General features: G+C 37.6%; 3 protein-coding genes across 8 annotated transcripts; 1 reads left to right on the top strand and 2 right to left on the bottom strand.

Moving 5' to 3' along the window:
* Nucleotides 1-4,447: 4,447 nt before the first annotated feature.
* LOC114746399 (probable galactinol--sucrose galactosyltransferase 6) lies at nucleotides 4,448-7,570 on the top strand. 3 transcript variants are annotated; one of them, XM_028934619.1, is made up of 4 exons: nucleotides 4,448-4,564; nucleotides 4,697-4,736; nucleotides 4,846-6,215; nucleotides 6,476-7,570. In XM_028934619.1, exons 3-4 carry the CDS (start codon nucleotides 4,924-4,926, stop codon nucleotides 7,455-7,457), a joined length of 2,274 nt encoding a protein of 757 aa, XP_028790452.1. In that variant the 5' UTR covers nucleotides 4,448-4,564; nucleotides 4,697-4,736; nucleotides 4,846-4,923; the 3' UTR covers nucleotides 7,458-7,570. The 3 variants fall into 3 exon arrangements, with proteins under 3 accessions (XP_028790452.1, XP_028790453.1, XP_028790454.1); XM_028934620.1 differs by lacking the exon at nucleotides 4,448-4,564 and having other exon boundaries at nucleotides 4,678-4,736; XM_028934621.1 differs by lacking the exon at nucleotides 4,448-4,564 and having other exon boundaries at nucleotides 4,681-4,736; nucleotides 4,843-6,215.
* A 1,320-nt stretch (nucleotides 7,571-8,890) lies between these two features.
* Nucleotides 8,891-14,074, bottom strand: LOC114746400 (uncharacterized). Of its 4 annotated transcripts, XM_028934624.1 has the most exons (9): nucleotides 14,005-14,057; nucleotides 12,889-13,005; nucleotides 12,114-12,179; nucleotides 11,872-11,998; nucleotides 11,141-11,254; nucleotides 10,440-10,638; nucleotides 10,297-10,342; nucleotides 9,829-9,904; nucleotides 8,891-9,298 (listed from the first exon to the last, which is right to left on the bottom strand). In XM_028934624.1, exons 3-9 carry the CDS (start codon nucleotides 12,168-12,170, stop codon nucleotides 9,063-9,065), a joined length of 855 nt encoding a protein of 284 aa, XP_028790457.1. In that variant the 5' UTR covers nucleotides 12,171-12,179; nucleotides 12,889-13,005; nucleotides 14,005-14,057; the 3' UTR covers nucleotides 8,891-9,062. The 4 variants fall into 4 exon arrangements, with proteins under 4 accessions (XP_028790457.1, XP_028790455.1, XP_028790458.1 ...); XM_028934622.1 differs by lacking the exon at nucleotides 12,889-13,005 and having other exon boundaries at nucleotides 14,005-14,074; XM_028934626.1 differs by lacking the exons at nucleotides 8,891-9,298; nucleotides 12,889-13,005 and adding an exon at nucleotides 9,642-9,740 and having other exon boundaries at nucleotides 14,005-14,074.
* A 2,304-nt stretch (nucleotides 14,075-16,378) lies between these two features.
* On the bottom strand, nucleotides 16,379-16,978 carry LOC114746402 (uncharacterized). The gene has a single exon (XM_028934628.1). It carries the CDS (start codon nucleotides 16,976-16,978, stop codon nucleotides 16,379-16,381), a length of 600 nt encoding a protein of 199 aa, XP_028790461.1.
* Between the last annotated feature and the right edge of the window lie 867 nt (nucleotides 16,979-17,845).

Raw genomic sequence — 17,845 nt, 5'->3', positions numbered from 1 at the left:
TTTTTTGGGGTAGAGTTGTAAAATTTGAGAAATCAGCATTAACTTCTGGACGTTGGTAACTACAAATTACTCCTCCGGTCCTTATTATAAGACCCAATTTGACTTTTTATTTGGTCCTAATTATAAGACCCAATCCATTTTCTCTCTTATATTTATGCATTTTTTTTCAGATAATCCTTCTAATAATAATAGTTTTAGCCAATATACTTAATTAGCAAGGATATTTTAGGAATAACAACACTTATTTATTATAAATAACCAACTTAACTTACTTCCTTAATCTCCTCAAATAAGTCAATTGGGTCTTATAATTAGGACCAGAAGAGTATGATGGGATTCCAAATATGTCTGCATTATTTCAAGGTCATCCTAAAAAATAAAGATTGTTAGCATTATTGTTAAAAGTAAAGCAATTAACAGGAGTATCGGGCCTAATAATTTAAAAAAAAAAAACTAATCATTCACAACGCAAGAAATTAAAATTAAAATTGCTGTTGAGAGATTTGCTCATATTTAGTACTTATAATACTTCAAATAATATTGATTTCAATAAAAAGATGCTTGTACTCTGTAAGGAGGAAAAAAGAAAACAAAGCAAAAGAAAGTGAAGCATCTACAATTCGAAAGAACTTGTTTATTGGTGTGTAAGAGAGGGAGAGGGCTCAGGAATACTCGGGATGGTAATGCAATCATACATTTACGAGTATCCACCATTCTCCACACTTGTCCACCATCATCATCATTTTCCCAGCACCTCACATTTAACCCGTCGTCCCTTTAAAATTAATGTTCCACAAGAGTTTTTTTTTTTGGGGGGGTTCATATAGGAATCCACAGCACGAGATATTTTATTTCAAATAAATAAAATCAAATGTAGGGAGAAAAAAAGAGATGAATAGGTCATTCATCCATTATGAAGTCAGAATCGATTACATTCGGTATCTATTAGATCAACTTGATATTAAGAAAATTACTCCTCTGATTCTAAATAAAAGACTCATTTTATAATGTAAAAGTTTTATATTACAAAATGAATCTTCTATTTAGAACCGGATGACTATTAAGTCTCAAGTTTTCCTTGTTAATAATTGTCTTGCAAGAGACAAGTTGCTATACTGCTAATCTGCTATGATGAATTTGAGCTTTTTTTTTTTTTGTGGTTCCTGAAAGTTCTCCAAATGATGTGATGAGGTGGATATCATGGGGCAGATTTATCAATCATTCTATGCAAATGTCCCGGGGTGAAGGGGATATTTCCTATCAAGAACTCTTGGTTGTACACGTGTCACTTGACTTTGGCACAATTATTACTGTGGGGCCCATGGGGACGCCGCGCGTGAGATCGTGCGGGGCATTGGTTGGATGAGTCATGGATTATGGATTTCTGTTGGCCTGTTGTCCCTCCCTGAATCTTGCTGGGCTGACTTTTGAATCTTCAAGACAAAATTAACGTTTTTAGAATCAAAATTTCATAGAACTTATGATTATAATTAGCCTTTTAACCGTATTAAACATAGTTTTCAATCGTAAGCTAAACCATGAGAAAGTTTTCTTGCATAAAAGAATTTCAATTTAAGCATCCTGAAATTGAAAATTTTTGGATGTATCATTACATCCTATGTTTCTAACTATTTATGAAAATGACTTGAATCACCGATGATTTAAAGTTTCAATATTTTAAGCATAATTTTAACAAAGTTAATGCCATGCATGAACCTTTCTTCTTTGGTTTTTAATGGAGGCAGGGGAAGAATAGCAATTAAAAGAGATTAAAGGGGTATTTTGCTAAATTAGAAGTCGATGTTGAATTGGGCAGTCTTAACTCGAAAAGATCCAAACTGATGGCAACAGGATAGGTTAAGTACAGCACTTGTCTGTTTCTGCAAGTGTTGGCTAAAAAATTCTCCATATTCACTGCCCGTTGTTCAGATTTTGTTTTATTCTTCTTTCACAGTTTTTTAAAAAGGCCAACCAAAAAAAAAAAAAGTGTTGATGCAGATGATGAACTCATTATTTTGCGAGAGCGAAAAAAAAATGCCGATCCACGTGATGAAGTGGGAAATATTTACAACTTTTATTTAATGTTACCTAATTTTTTAAACTACATAATTTTATTATTTAGATTTTATAAAACTGACTGCGGTGTTATCTGAATCATGTGTCTAAAGAAGTGTTTGGAATGCTCAGAAAACATTTTTAAAAAATATTTTCATATAAATGGAGATAAAAAAATTTTTACATGCTTATTTTGTATATCAAAAATCACTTTTAAAATCATACTTTGATTTTTACTGAATACTTTCTAAATAACAAAGGTAAGCAAATCATGAAGTTAAAAGAAAAATTCGATCTATAAATTTCAATCACCGACTTTGCTAATCAAATTGGCACCTGGTCAAAAGGTAACATTGCTATTTGATTAGTAATATCACTTTGTGCCAGTTTTTGGTAGGTGAGTTAGGCAATTAGCCAAAACTTGCAAAAAGCTTAAAAGAAGCGGTGCGGTATAGTTTTTCTGTCAATACTACTTTTACGTCTTAATATAAAGCTTAATTAATTAATACGAGGAGATTATTAAATTATTTTAAAGTATTTATATTTATTATTTTAATCCAAACTCATTTGTCTCACTTATAAATTAATATATAATCTAATAATTTATATAAGTATTTTAAAAATATCATGTAATATGCCATAAATAAATAATTTAATAATTTTTTATTTTTCCAAATTAAGCGGTAGGGTTTTATGTTAAAAATGAGAGGCAATATTACAATACAATCAATGAGGAGATTGAATCTTTTTCGAGTTCCCAAAAATCGCATCTGATAATAACCAATCAATTGGGCCGGGTTCATGAACAAAGCTTGAAAGAAAATATTATCGTCAATTCTTCAATAATGAAGGAAGCGACACGCCCACGTCATTTTCCCAATAATTGCCGTACATAATGATAGATTAAATCCAACTCACATAATATATAAAATATCGGTGAAATTATTGAACGCCCATAAATCTGGGATCCATCTGTCTCGAACTCTTTAGGACGCATCCCCACTGGCCAATTGGACCCTGCCATTTCCCAGATTTGCTCAACTTGTTCTGCAAAAACAAATAAATAATTAGTAAATAGCAAGTTCCGTGAACCCACTCATTGTACGCGTGGCATGCCAATTGCCACCTAGGCAATGATTCACCGTCCCTGTTTCTATTCCTGATGATTTTTTTATGAAACATGTTGCGTGGTCAAATTAATTTACACTTTTCAAATTGCATACGTCTTTACGCAAAGAAAAAAAAATCAAAATAGAAAAATTTGGGTGAAATTTTTAATTCAATTTTTTTTTTTTTTACTCTTACACGTTTACAAGGATACTTAAGCTCATGTTTGGTCACTAAAATGGAAAGGAAAGAAGCAATGTACAACTTAACAAAATGGCACACCATACTTGGTAATAGGAAACAAACTCCCAAAAATATTCCATCCGTCATCCCAGGAACGTCACCATATGCTTCCATGCATTGCCCAATTTCCCAAAATAACCCATGCATCCTAGCTATTAGACTGTAGCAATAGTTTTCTAGATTTAATTCTCAAGGGCGACTGAGTCTTTTCCTCATTTAGTCATTTCCACCCCTATATATGCTAATTAAACACATCTCTTCGATATCTATCTATAGTCGGTCCCCTGTCTTCATTTTATTCAAAATGTTCCTTGAAATCCCATCGAAGCCTTGCCCATAAAGATAATTTCAGGTTGTCAATATATGCACGTTATGGATATTTGCATAAAACATGGTAGATATAACTATTTCTGATAATCACTTGGCATCAATCAGTGCATGCACTTGATATTTGATGGGAGCGATATTATTACTTGCCGGACGGGTCAGCTTTGCGTACGTAATATTTTTCTTTTTAATTAGCGGGAAACTCATCAGACCAGAAAAACAAGATGATGTGATGACGTGGAAATATCATTGGGCAAGGTACGCGGTGGCTGTAGGGGATAGATATTTTCAGCGTGTAAGAAACGGATAGACGTAACGGCGTGCTCACGTGGATACAAATCAGCACGACCTGCTTTACACTTTTAATTATTATTAATTTTTACATAGACCAAAGACCCTAGTGGCCAGTGCAGATTATTCACGTGATATTTTATCTCAATGGGAAGTTACGCGTGTCAGGTCCGTGAAAATTCCTCACCGGGGGAGAAGGTCCGTGAAAATTCCACAAACGAAATCGCTACAAGCAAGTGCGGTTCCACGTGGCAACGTAATCGGCCGTAAAAGAACACAAATTGCGGACCCCAGAGTCATTTATTACCGTTGGATCGAACGGGATGTGGGAAAACCACGATGTTTGGAGCTTGTCACCACTTAACTAGGACGAGAAGCACAAGAAATCTGCAGGGCTTCTTCACGATGATCTATTCGCGGCTTGCATCATCCCCTCTTAGTATAAATACCCGACCTGTAATTGTTTCGCCATCAACATTTGCTTCAAGGCTTCATTACTCCTCCGGAATTTCACAAGCACGATTGCAGTTCTCAGTTTCTGGTACTATTCTATTTGCTCTCCTCTTTGAAGTTGAACTTGTTTGGTTTCAGGGAAAAGTAGGGATTATTTTGTTTTAAGGGTTGTTTGCTGACGGATATTGGCTTTTTCTTGTGCATATTTTGGAAATTGCAGACATTTTCGCAGCCGTAATTTATCGGTTTTAGCTTTTCAGGTGAATACTTGATGGATTTTGATATGCTTTTGTTAAATGTGATTTAAGAAATCTGGAAATGGAAGATTTACATGAATCTAATTTGAGCAACTTCTGATAATTGCTGCAGGGCACCAAACAGGACCAAGACTTGAGGGATTCAAGCTCCACAAGAAAGAGAAGGAAAGAGGATTCGGAATCAGAACAAATGACTATCAAACCTGCAGTTCGGGTTTCCGATGGGAAACTCATTGTGAAGGACCGTACGATCCTGACCGGCGTACCGGATAATGTGGTTGAGACGTCGGCGTCGTCGTCGGGGCCGGTGGAGGGAGTATTTGTAGGTGCGGCTTTCGATAAAGACGACAGCCACCATGTCGTTTCACTGGGAACTCTCAGGGACGTCCGCTTTCTTGCGTGTTTCCGGTTCAAGCTATGGTGGATGGCCCAGAAGATGGGCGATAAAGGAAGGGATATTCCTCTTGAGACTCAGTTCCTATTGGTGGAAACCAAAGACGGGTCCCATCTCGAATCGGACGACGGAAACGAGGACAACCAGATCGTCTACACCGTCTTCCTCCCTCTGATCGAAGGCTCATTCAGAGCGTGTTTACAAGGCAACGCAGATGATCAGCTAGAGCTCTGTTTGGAAAGCGGCGACAGCGACACTAAAACGTCGTCGTTCACCCACTCCCTCTTCATCAGCGCTGGAACTGACCCGTTCGGAACAATCCACGACGCCTTTAAAGCAGTCAAGAACCATCTGAACACTTTCCGCCTCCGGAACGAGAAGAAGCTCCCTGGAATCGTCGACTACTTCGGTTGGTGTACGTGGGACGCGTTTTACCATGAAGTAACCCAAGAAGGCGTAGAGTCCGGCCTCGCGACTCTTGCTGCCGGCGGCACCCCTCCGAAGTTCGTGATCATCGACGACGGGTGGCAATCCGTCGGCGGCGATCCGCAAGACGAGAACAGTTCATTGAAGAGATTAACAGGAATCAAAGAGAACCCCAAATTTCAGAACAAGGAAGATCCAACATTGGGAATAAAGAACATAGTGAACATTGCCAAACAGAAACATGGATTACAATACGTGTATGTATGGCACGCAATTACAGGATACTGGGGAGGCGTACGACCAGGAGTGAAGGAGATGGAGGAATACGGATCGGAGATGAGATACCCAAAGTTGTCGAAGGGGGTGGTGGAGAATGAACCGACGTGGACAACGGATGCGTTGGCGGTAAAGGGCCTGGGTCTGGTGAACCCGAAGAAGGTGTACAAATTCTACGATGAGCTTCACAGTTATCTGGCGCATGCGGGTGTAGACGGTGTTAAGGTGGACGTTCAATGTATCTTGGAGACACTGGGTGGTGGGCTAGGTGGAAGAGTCGAGCTCACAAGGCAATACCATCAAGCCCTTGATGCTTCCATTGCCAGGAACTTTCCAGATAATGGTTGCATCGCCTGCATGAGCCACAATACTGACGCGCTCTACTGGTAAGTCCAAAGCTGAATCCTCTGTTCCTAATTTTTCGAAAAGTTTCAATTCGTTTGTTTCAATCCGGAGAAAACTGACAAATGTTTCCTTTTTGTGTTTCATATTAGTAATATTTTGATAAAAATAAAGTAAGTAAACGAGTATATTAAGGAATTGTTATTGAACTGGCTAAGGTCATTAAGAAAGAATTAGATACTTAAAAACGAGTCTCTGATTATTGTTGTCTGATGGGCTGTGGTGTATGGAATGTTATGAACAGCTCAAAGCAAACGGCGGTGGTGAGAGCGTCGGACGATTTCTACCCGCGTGATCCGGTGTCGCACACGATCCACATCGCCGCCGTGGCATACAACAGCGTTTTCCTCGGAGAGATAATGCAGCCGGACTGGGACATGTTTCACTCTCTTCATCCTGCTGCCGAGTACCACGCCTCCGCCAGAGCCATCAGCGGTGGCCCTATCTACGTCAGTGATGCGCCGGGGAAGCACGACTTCCAGCTCCTGAGGAAGCTCGTCTTGCCGGACGGGTCAGTACTCCGAGCGCGTTTGCCCGGTAGACCCACCAAAGATTGCTTGTTCAGAGACCCGACTCGGGATGGCGTGAGCTTGTTGAAGATATGGAATATGAACAAGTACACAGGAGTTATTGGCGTCTACAATTGCCAAGGAGCGGCGTGGAGTAGCTTAGAGAGGAAGAACGCTTTTCACGAAACCACATCAGAAGCCATAACAGGGTACGTGAGAGGCCGTGATGTCCACCACATTTCGGAGGCGGCTGCCAGCGTTGACGGTGAGTGGAACGGCGATTGTGCCGTGTACTGTCACCGGACCGGCGAGCTTGTGATTCTCCCATACAACGTGGCGATGCCGGTGTCCCTTAGAGTGCTGGAGCATGATGTTTTTACGGTGACCCCCGTGAAGGTTCTGGGTTCTGGAGTGAGTTTTGCTCCGGTGGGACTCATCGAGATGTACAATGCAGGCGGCGCCATTGAAAGGCTTGTGTACGAGGCAAAAGGTGGAAGGGATGAAATTAGGAGTGACGGATTGGAGGCTTTGGTGCGTATGGAAGTAAAGGGATGTGGGAAGTTTGGTGCTTATTCATCGGCCAAACCAAGAAGGTGCTTGGTGGGTTCTAAGGTGGTGGATTTTGATTATAACTCAGATTCTGGGCTAATGATTCTCAATTTAGATCATATGCCAGAGGAAGGACAGAAAGTTCACATTGTTGAGGTTGAGCTATGAGATCTCGAATGTTATTAGTTATAAGGCAGGTTGGGGAGAATTGGTGGTGTCAGGGAGATTTGCTTCTCATCACCTTCCTCTGAATGTTCTGTTACATTACAGAATGCAGTGCTTTGGAACTAGGGGTGGAAATAGGCCAGGCGGCCTGTCAGGGCCTATAGCCTGGCCTGCATTTGGCCTGGCCTGCATTTGGCCTGGCCTGGCCTGGCTTTTTTCAAAAAAGACAGGCTCAGGCCTGTTTGAAGGCCTGTTTAGTTAAATAGGCCAGGCTTAGGCTTTTTAAAAAACCTGTTAAGCCTGTTAGGCCGGCCTGGGCATGTCAGGAATTTATAATCATAATATATAAAAAAATTAATTAATGCTATTATTGTTAATGTGCTCTTTTAATTTATTTTTTAATTTTAATATATAGTTAATAGCTTGATCTTTTCTTAGATTTTGAAGTTTAGATGACAAGTGAAGATAAAAATATAATTTAAAATAATAATATCAATAAATAATGTGATTTTTAAATCTTAAAAATATAAAGAAAATAGGAAAGAAAAATTTTGTTCCAAGAATGATAAATTAACTAACTTACGTATTATGTTAATTTAAGTATGATACCCTCTTATTCATTATAAAATTAGTATTTTTTTCCTCTTTATTTATTTGTCTTAATTTTAATTTTTTGTGTGTACTTAAACGTAGTCTTATTCCAAATTTTAACATATAATTACAATTAGTTTTTAATAATATTCTTATAAATTATAATTAAGATTTAAAATAGTACTTATGATACTAAAATTTAAATAAAAGACAAGACTAAAAATTAAATTATTATGTACGTTTTTTTTTATCTTAACTTTTTTTAAAAAATAAATTATTATAATTTGAATTTTTTAAAAATACAGGTATTTTAACAGGTTTCAGGCCAGGCCAGGCCTTTATACAGGCCAGGTTCAGGCTGAAAAGTAAGCCTGTAACAGGCCACAGGCCAGGCTCAGGCCAATAGGCTTCAAAACAGGCCTGGCCTGTTAAGAGCAAAGCCTGGCCTGGCCTGGCCTGTTTCCACCCCTATTTGGAACGATAAGAGGGGTTCAATAAATGAGTTGTAACCATTGCATAACATGTATGCAATGTGCATTTGCAAATACCACGTAACCCGATCTAGAGCAGCAGTTTGCCTCCTCCTCCTCCTTCTTTTTTGAAATTTTCTAAATGAACAACTATCTTATTTTGAAAAAAAAAATACTAGTAGACTACAAGGGAAAGAAAAGGCACCAACAGGAAGGACCAAAAAAATTAATTTATAATTAAACTTACAAATTCTTGAAGAAATTCAGATTCTCACATGCCAACACCACCCGGAGGAATTTTGGGCTAGTGGAGCAGTTACTACTAAGATTATAGAGCAGATGAAGGCGCTCCCGGCATACAAACGTTTCAATGACACTGCACCAAGCCCAAATTTTGGATCTTTCTGTAGAAGATGACGTTACAATTTACAAATCCTAATTAAGCCAACAAAATTTTGAGCTATGGATAACCTTCTAGACATTTACAAATCTCACACAAGAGATTGTGAAAAATCCATGGACTGAGAATAAACGTAAGCCCTTGAAATCAAGATTCGGACACTTGTCTGTCATCCTGACTAAACTCACCATTGTTCTCATGTTCTAGAAGCTGCTGTTCCAGCTCCTGCTCAAATCCTTTATCATTCTCGAATCCTGTTTGTTTACAGAAGCTTTCTTTCTGGGCTTGCCAATCATCAGCAATCTTTTCTGCAGCATCTCCTAGAAGTTCCTTATTTTCTGATATGTGCTTTATGTTCTCCACATCTATATCATTGCTTGCTTCTTCATGAAAATAGAAGACAATCCATTTACGAGTTAAATTACTGAAAATATTGCGTGAACTGGGGAAAAAAATGCAATCTTTACAGAAAGGGAAGAAAGGAAAAATAAACCAATACAAACTCTACAAATATACGGACAATCATACTGCATCAGCACGAGTTTAGTCATCCTATTGTAGATCATTAAAAAATTAAATAAATGCAGTAAATCTCATTTTGAGAATCTTGAATCTTGATGGTACGAATTAATCACAAGTCATTTCTGGAATAGTCTTTAGAAGTTTCGAAATGTGCATTCCGCCAACTGAGAAGGCATAACATGGTGGTTCATCCACGTATACGTCAATCTCAAACTTGTTCATCTTCATTATCGGCATTCATGAATGTCAACAGAAACTGACAGCACATAACAGAAAGTAGTTTCTTAGGGGATTCATAAGATCCTGACAATAAGAGTACCTCCAAGGTTATCTACATGGACACCTAGGCAAAGACAAACACGGGAAAGTATCATAGGAAAAATTAAAGTACCTTTAATGGCCATGCTCTTTGCCTCTGCATATTCAGATGACATTTTCTTCAGCGAATTTAAGTCAATCTCCGTGCCCTTGAATGAGGAAAGCAAAATTGAAAAAGATGTACATTAGATACACATCAATCCAAGTACACAAGTACATAAAAATACACCTCTAAGTTTTTGAATATTTTTTGGATGACACAAGATGGGCTAAGCCCAGATTAGATAGCTAAAGGGGACTCAAGCCCCAGCAAATCTTGCTCGCCTAAGGGCTCCATTTCTGGTGGGGCTCTTCGAAAATATAGAGCCTAAACAAATCATGCACGGGTGATGTGGTAGTTAATATGAATTTCTAACATTCTTTCATCTCCTAGAAGTGCCCCCAGTCATTATTACTCAACTACTTGATACATGTTTCGCAGACAACTCGTACAGATTTATTTGATTAGCACATCACAAGGTGCAATCTCAGTGCTACTTACAAGGTCCATGTGAATGTATTGCTCAATCGGAGTATTTTCAAATAACCTGTCATCCACAACGAAAGCAGAAAATAATTAAGTTGTAGAGGTAGTTACACAACCATGACTAATGTGACAGAAAGAATCATAAATTTAAGCAATACTTCTCATATGCAACTTGTATACGAGCATTCTGTAATTGTTCGAGTTGGTTTACTGTCTCTGCAACAGAGCCTTCCATTAAGTCAACAGCGCCAAAAAGGAACATATTGTTTTCTAGCATTCTTCTAACCAAAGTAGGTACGACTTTAATATCACTTGCATTTGCCTCGGCAACAAGGAGTCTAAGCTTCCTTAACTCCCCTGTAAAGGAAAGGGAGATATCAGGTCAACATAGAAACTAGCAGACAGGCCAGAGGTATGAACCCAATATGCAAAACTTAGGACCCAGTTTCTTAATGTCATTGCATCTTATTTGGAGTCAAATTTTCTATACTCATGTCAAGATATGTTTGATTCAATTTGAACAGTAATATAGAAAAACTGACTGTCGGTTGTTCAAAAATTAATTTGAAAGTATTACTGGAATCTCAAGTATGACCACCTATAACTTGGGCTGCCACGAAACGTAAAAATAAAGCTGGTAGTTAATGTTAATAATTATACTCAAGAATATATGCTTCATAAGACCCAAAAAAGTAAATCTTCAGAACTGTCATGCATCATAACATGTATCATCTTAAATTGCTAGCATCTGCCTAGACAGATGCAGATGCAAGAGGGGAGCCAACACTAAAAGATAAGTAGATAATGAAAAGGTTAAAGAATGTATCACTTCAGTCATTCAGAGAAAAATTGATCATACCAAGGGATAGATAAACTCTGAAAGGAGGTTTAAATGGTTGAGTCTCATATAAACAGTAGAGGCAATAGAGGCCACCCAATCTGTGCAAAAAGGAGGCAGTGCCAACCATGTAACCTGCATAGGATCAAAAAATTGAACATGACAAAGTAAAACGTTAAAGAGAACTAAGTACAACTTCCTCTGTCCCTATTTACTTGTCCTGATTTGAATTTTCACTTTGTCCCTAAATATATGTCATGCTTCAAATTTCAAGGAATAATCATACTTGTTTCCAATAATAACCCTGTTAGATGGAGGGCATTCAATGTATATAGTTAAGATTTTAAAATAGCGTGGCATCAAATGGAGGGCAAAACTGGAAAAGAAAAAATAATTCTTACATAACAAAAATTTTGCTTTCTCCTTGATCTGTGTCTTTTCTCCTATGATAACAAGTAAATAGGGACAGAGGAAGTACAAACATACTTGAACTTGCAAACATTATTTACTAGTAACTAGTGAAATTTCAGTGATAAATTATGAAATGAATTATTAAGTCTACATTCTTTTCTCTCTGCTTTTTAAATTTAATGATTTGTGGCAACGGAATTTAACAAAGAATAAAGATTCAAAATGAAAATCAACATCATTGGTGTGTGGTAAATTTGATAAACCAGGTGATTGGCTTGCTTTTTCCAGTTTCCACAGCGTAACAATTTGCTGCTGCAAGAGTTTATAGGATACAAATATACCAATAGAATGGGCATACAGAGATTGCATAAAGAAGGCCAGGTTGGTAGAAGGACTAGCTTCATAAATGTAAGAGAACTTCTTCGAAAGCCATACTCTCTTCATGTTAGCAAAAGCTGTTGATCCACCCTGTCATACACCATGTTTGTATGCAATAAAAATTGATTAAAAATCATGGGAGAGATCACAAGGTCCAAAACATTATAAGTAGCTGGCATGACTGGGAAAAAGACAATAGAAAAACCTGAGTAAATTCATCAATAAGCTCATCAATGTCCAATTTGAATGAAGTGAGATTCATAATTTGCGCCTGAAAAAAAAATGCCTTCTATTTGTTAAAAATGAAGGCCAAAATTTGCAGTGCTCTATATAAAGTGGCAGGAAAAGAATAGACTAAGTATAGAAGACACTACAATCAACCAGAACATGAACAAGAAACCAAAAAGGGATAGTTAAAGGGTTTTCAAACTTGCTCAATAGCAAATGAGCATTCTATAGAAGATCACGTCCCAAACTTTCATGAAATATGAGCATGCCCTCTATTGCAAAGACCCGTGCCAAATCAAAGTTAGGTTAACAACATCACTTCAACTTAACTATGAACAGACCTTCTTATGTAGCATAGAGGCGGTGAAAAATAAGAAAAATAAATTTATTCCTGATAATAATTTTGAAAACCAATTTCTTTGAGACAGCGCCAAAATTTTAATATTTCAAGAGAAGCTTAGGGGGAAAAGGACCTTTTCCAAAGAAAATGAAAATGCGGTTTGCAAATAAGAGATGTGTTTGGGAGTTAATTGTGCATGGAGAAGATGCTAACATCACACAAAACTTGTGATAACTTGAAGTCTACTACTCAAAATTAATATGTCCTCAATTTAATTTTAATTATCCTAATCACAACACATGCAGAATAGAAAGAAGAGAAAAGAAAGAAATTAATTAAATAAAAATAAAAAAAATAAGTATTTACAGGACAAACAGACTTGGCTTAGGAAAGTGATCTAAGACCTACATACCTGCTAGAGGGCATCAAAGCCCATGTTAAATGGGGTAGAAAACCATGTCACCACCCTTCCAAGCTGAACAAGAACATTAAAATCCCCTCCTCCCATCCTCTCCATTGAATCAAAAAACTGCATCAGTGTGAAAGGGAATACTAAGATATTGGGCAAGCCAACTTCCGCCTATGGCACTAGTGTTTTCAAACACAAGCTGACCAATTTATGGATCCCTGGCTCAAAATATAGATATTTATATATAAGGCTTATCAAAAGTGATTGGCAGTGTTGAAAGATATTCAAGCCAGGGCAGACCAATTAAATGCTAGGTATTGAAAGTCTTGTATTGTGGAATTGGCAACTATGTATGTTTTTAGATATGAAGAGATTAAATCCATCCTGTTTCCAAGAATTCCATAGAAATAAAGAACCATAAAAGCGGTCGGCTGGCAGAACAAGATCAGTCTTCCTCATAATCGGGTCCAAGCGTCACCCGTCAGGTTTTCCAAGAATTGCCTCAAGCTTGATTACCACTTCTTCTCAGCTCATTTTCAGCACTCAAATAAATTCCAGAACAAACACCTCCTTGATGGGTTGCTTCGGATATCTTTCCCAAATTTGAGGCCAAGTTAGATTTTTTGTGTGTTCATCTTTGATAAGAAAAAGGGAAATAGAAGAGAAGAATACAGAAAAAAGACAAGCTCAGATCATACCAACTGTCATAACTACTCTTTCATCTGAGTAAACATCCATATAAGCCTTATAACTAACTAAAGTCAGTTACTGCGATCAAACTATTTCAGATTCTAATTATAGACGCCTAACATTTTCTCAGCATCATAGGCGAGTTATATGGTTTAATAGATTATGAAAAACTACGAAAATAAACGCAGTAGTCCAACTACTTTCTGCCCAGTAGTTAATATCAAAGACAACCTAATTCACAAGTCACAAAAGATAGGAAAAAGGCGCATGTGGCATTCGTGCATGAGCTGGAATCAGATGCAGCATCACCCCCACCCCAGACAACAACCCCAAAAGGACGAACAAAAGACAATTTTCGCAATTGATATAGAAGCGTTGAAGAGCTCGAAGGGATTAGCGGAAGGGGTGAACAGAGAGCAAAACACTGACCTTGATGAAGAGATAACTGAGCCGACGGCGAGAGCAAAGGGGTCGACAGATAGCAGACGGGGTGAAGGGAAACGAGGAGCCGAAGACTGATGCTGGCCAGCGCTGGTGAAGGTATCGTTCAAAGGTTGGGCTCGGAGGAGTGAGAAGACAAGGTGGTTTAGAGCGCCGAGGAAATGGAAAGCCCGGTCAGGTGAGAAGCGCGAAGACGAAGACGACGCTGAAAGGCACGAAGGCGAGAAGCGAGGAAGACGCGGGAGAGAGTCGATTGTCGAGAGGGTGGAATAGATTTTTTTTTTTTCCTTTCCAGTTAGCTTTTGGTTTTCAGCCAAACGGAGAGCCAGTATGGGTATGTTAGGATTGGTGTTGGACAAAACTGACTTTTAGTTCAACTGACTTTTGTAACTGAAGTTAGAGTAAAAGTCAGTTAGAGTATGTTTGGATAGGTATTTTAAAAAGTCAGTTGAAAAATTGAAAGTTGTTTGATGATTAATAGAAAAGTTAGTTTAGTTGTAAAATGACTGAAAATGGCATGGACTTTATTGAATAGTAGTTTTTGAAATTTCATGTTTTTAATTTGATAATAGTTTAAAAAATATATAAAATTATTATGATAAAATATAAATAGTTTATTTGTGAAATTATGAAATAAAAATATTTATTACGGAGAAAAATTTAAAAACACATTATAGATAATTAATTAAATATACATAATGGACAAACATGAATATAAATTAAAATTCATTTGGTCTCTAATTAAAGTAAATGAAATCACATAATTAATTAGATAGTAAGCTTTGCACATTTGGTCCCTAATTGAGTCACGAACACGATTCATTTGTGCGGCAGATGTTAAACTTGACGAGGATGCCTCACCAGCTGCATGATTATTGTCTTCATCTATTACACTTCCATGTTCAGCTTCTATAAAGCGATAATCAGTTGGAGAATTTTGCCTGATAAAATTATGGACAGCCATTGTTGCACAAACTATGTAGACCTGTGTTTGAAACTTGAATCTGGGCATATTTTTAAGATTACAAACCTTTTCTTCCACACCCCAAAAGTTCTTTCAATAGTGGATCTCAAACTTGAATGATAATAATTGAAGGCCTCATTCTAATTTGTAAATCCTGGGTGACGATTAAAGTCTGGGAGATGATAGCGCTCACGTCTGTACGGGCCAAGGTATCTCACTTGTGATGGATAACCAACATCAACCAAATAATATTTTTCTAAAAAATCATGACTCAATTATGTTAAGGTGAAAATAATACAAGTGAAGCTGAATTAAAAATAATTAATTTGGAAATTAAAGAAATATACCTTCAGGTGGATGAGGGAAATTCATGGATGGAGTTGAGATAGCAGAATGAAAGACACGAGCATCATGCACTACCTTCCCAGCCCGCCAACACGAATGTGAAGCACATATCCAATCACATACGGCCATGACATTTTGACTAGAAAATCCCTTCCTATTGATATATTTGTCTTGCCTAGCTTGACTAACCTTACAATTTATGTGGGTACCATCAATTGCTCCAACTGCATCCCTAAAAAATAAAAAGTATCGTGGATCATTTGCTATTTTTGGATGACAATAGGAAAATGTAGGATCAGTTGGCCTAATATTTTCTCGAGATAAATTGAGGCAAGCAGCCAACACTCTATGAAAATGCCGACTGACAGTTTCTCCTGAACGCTGAAACCTTTCCTGAATCATCCTATTACACTGGCCATGCGCAATTGTATTTAAGAACATGGCAACAGATTCATGGACACCTATGTACTTAGTATTTTGTAACCCATGTTCAACCAATTTAGAACATAACTGATGGAATGTCTCTATGTCCATTCGAAACATATCCTTAGACCGTCCTTCATGCCCGTCTAAAACTTCTCAAACCCACAAATAACCATTTGTTCACTAGTTCTACATGGCTGTTTGCACAGAAAAGGTGTCACATACTGACCCATTAACACACTTAGCTCTGATAATTGTGTTGTGTGTTCATGTAAAGCGGAAACTAATTGAGACCATTCGTCTCCCCCATCATCCTCCCACCCTCGCCCCAACCTCCGTTGAATCAGACATAATAAATGTGTGTTACCTGTGAATAGATAAATACTAAAGGTAAGTAAAAATTTTCACAAAAAAGAAAAGAAAAGAAAAGATAATACACAAATTATCATTAAACTTTAACATAATAATTAAACATAGTCATGAAACATACAACATTAAACTTAGTCATTAAACATAGTCACGAAACACACAACATTAAACCTAGTCATTAAATACATCGTCATAACACATAACACATAATACAACATTAAGGTAGAAAAACAGAAGTCATAACAAGTCCCCTGGCACAACTCAAGGATTCTTAGGTGCAGCATATGACGGTGGATTTTCAGCATTGTGCTTCAACCAAGCCACTAATACCTTCCGATTTTCTCTCAGACCAGCATATATGTCCCTGAAAGTCTTGTTTGCCAGCAGATTACAACACATGACACAAAGATGAGTGTCACTGACAATTTCCTCCATACTCAGCAAATCAGCAGTCAACTCAGTAGTGTTATCACTATTGGAGATTTTGTTTATTGCCGTTGCTGTACTAATGGAAGCCTTCTTAATCGAGCTTACTGCATCTGCTATTCTTTTTGTCGCTGGCATTTTTTGCTTCTTGTACTTATCCAACCCTCCACCTCTCTTCCTCTTTCCTTGGCTCCCTGAACCACTAGGTATATTGGGTGCAGTGTTTGATGTATTTGCAGTTAAATTGATACCGTCCAAATCATCCGAAACTCCTGCACGGCGTCCAGTGTCAACACCTATTAGCCCGTCTTCACTGTCCCCTGAACCTTCTTTCCAATCCATTGTGGGTCGGTAATCATTTGGCTGATCAGCCCTCTGTGGCTCAGGTGGCTCAGGGGTCGAAGAAGGTGACCACATATCCTGTCCTGATGCCATAGTGCCCTTGAATAGAGTTTCTAATTCAGTCCGGAATTTTAACCCATGATGCCTAAACTTTTCGTATGCTGGATTTTCCTGCAAAGCCAAAAGTAAACAAAAGTTAAATTATTTTCAAAAGTCATTAACTGCTTAAAAATTAACAGAAGCTAGTTCATACCCGCTTCTTTCTCTCCCACCACTCATCAGATGCCACCACTGTGTTCCTTTCAGGGTCCCACCCTATACCGGTCTCCTTACCAATTAGCTGCTCAAATGCCTTCCACTCTTTTCTCAAGTTATCCAACCTATTTTTCAGCTGTCTTTTCTCATATCCTCTCCCTGTCTTTTCATTGAATGTTTTGTGAATGATGTCCCAGCCTTGCTTTGTAAACGAGGATCCTTGACGATGTTTGCTATAAATTGTGTCCATGCATATTTTGAGAAAAACACCAGTAGTGCTTACATCCCAATGCGCTTTACCTTTATCGTTACTCATTGTTCTTGATGAAATTAAAAATGTATCAAATCCACAATAAGTTTAGAATCAAGCAGTAACACACAGGAATAAACCCACAATTAACAGTGTTTGCTTAAACTTTCTGTTTAGAAGCAATCAATCAATACATTTTTAAAGTAATAATGTTTATATATCTTATCCACTTTATTTACCATAGGGCAGCCTAACCACATCCCTCCCTATTCCCAAGAGCACAAAATTCTAAATGAAATCCCTGAATAATAAGTCTCACATATTCTTAAGAATGATATTTTGAAAATAAACAGAGTTTACAACATGCTAAAACAAATTAGAAAAAAAAACTATTTTATATTCTGAAAAAGGAAAACAAATTCGATGTTTAAACCCGGGCACAAGTATGACATTCA

This window comes from Neltuma alba, unplaced genomic scaffold (assembly GCF_004799145.2).
Source record: "Neltuma alba isolate B1F8T4 unplaced genomic scaffold, ASM479914v2 tig00004969_pilon, whole genome shotgun sequence".
Classification (NCBI taxonomy): Eukaryota; Viridiplantae; Streptophyta; class Magnoliopsida; order Fabales; family Fabaceae; genus Neltuma; species Neltuma alba.
Note: the sequence above shows the minus strand (reverse complement) of the source record. Positions and strands in the feature narration are given on the sequence as shown.

Coding starts and splice junctions, on each gene's coding strand:
- LOC114746399 (XM_028934619.1), top strand. CDS start 4,924: ATGACTATCAAACCTGCAGTTCGGGTTTCCGATGGGAAACTCATTGTG. Junction 6,216..6,475: donor AATACTGACGCGCTCTACTG/GTAAGTCCAAAG, acceptor TGTTATGAACAG/CTCAAAGCAAACGGCGGTGG.
- LOC114746400 (XM_028934622.1), bottom strand. CDS start 12,170: ATGAATCTCACTTCATTCAAATTGGACATTGATGAGCTTATTGATGAA. Junction 11,255..11,871: donor TCTGTATGCCCATTCTATTG/GTATATTTGTAT, acceptor GATCCTATGCAG/GTTACATGGTTGGCACTGCC. Junction 10,343..10,439: donor ATACAAGTTGCATATGAGAA/GTATTGCTTAAA, acceptor TGTGGATGACAG/GTTATTTGAAAATACTCCGA.
- LOC114746402 (XM_028934628.1), bottom strand. CDS start 16,978: ATGGCATCAGGACAGGATATGTGGTCACCTTCTTCGACCCCTGAGCCA.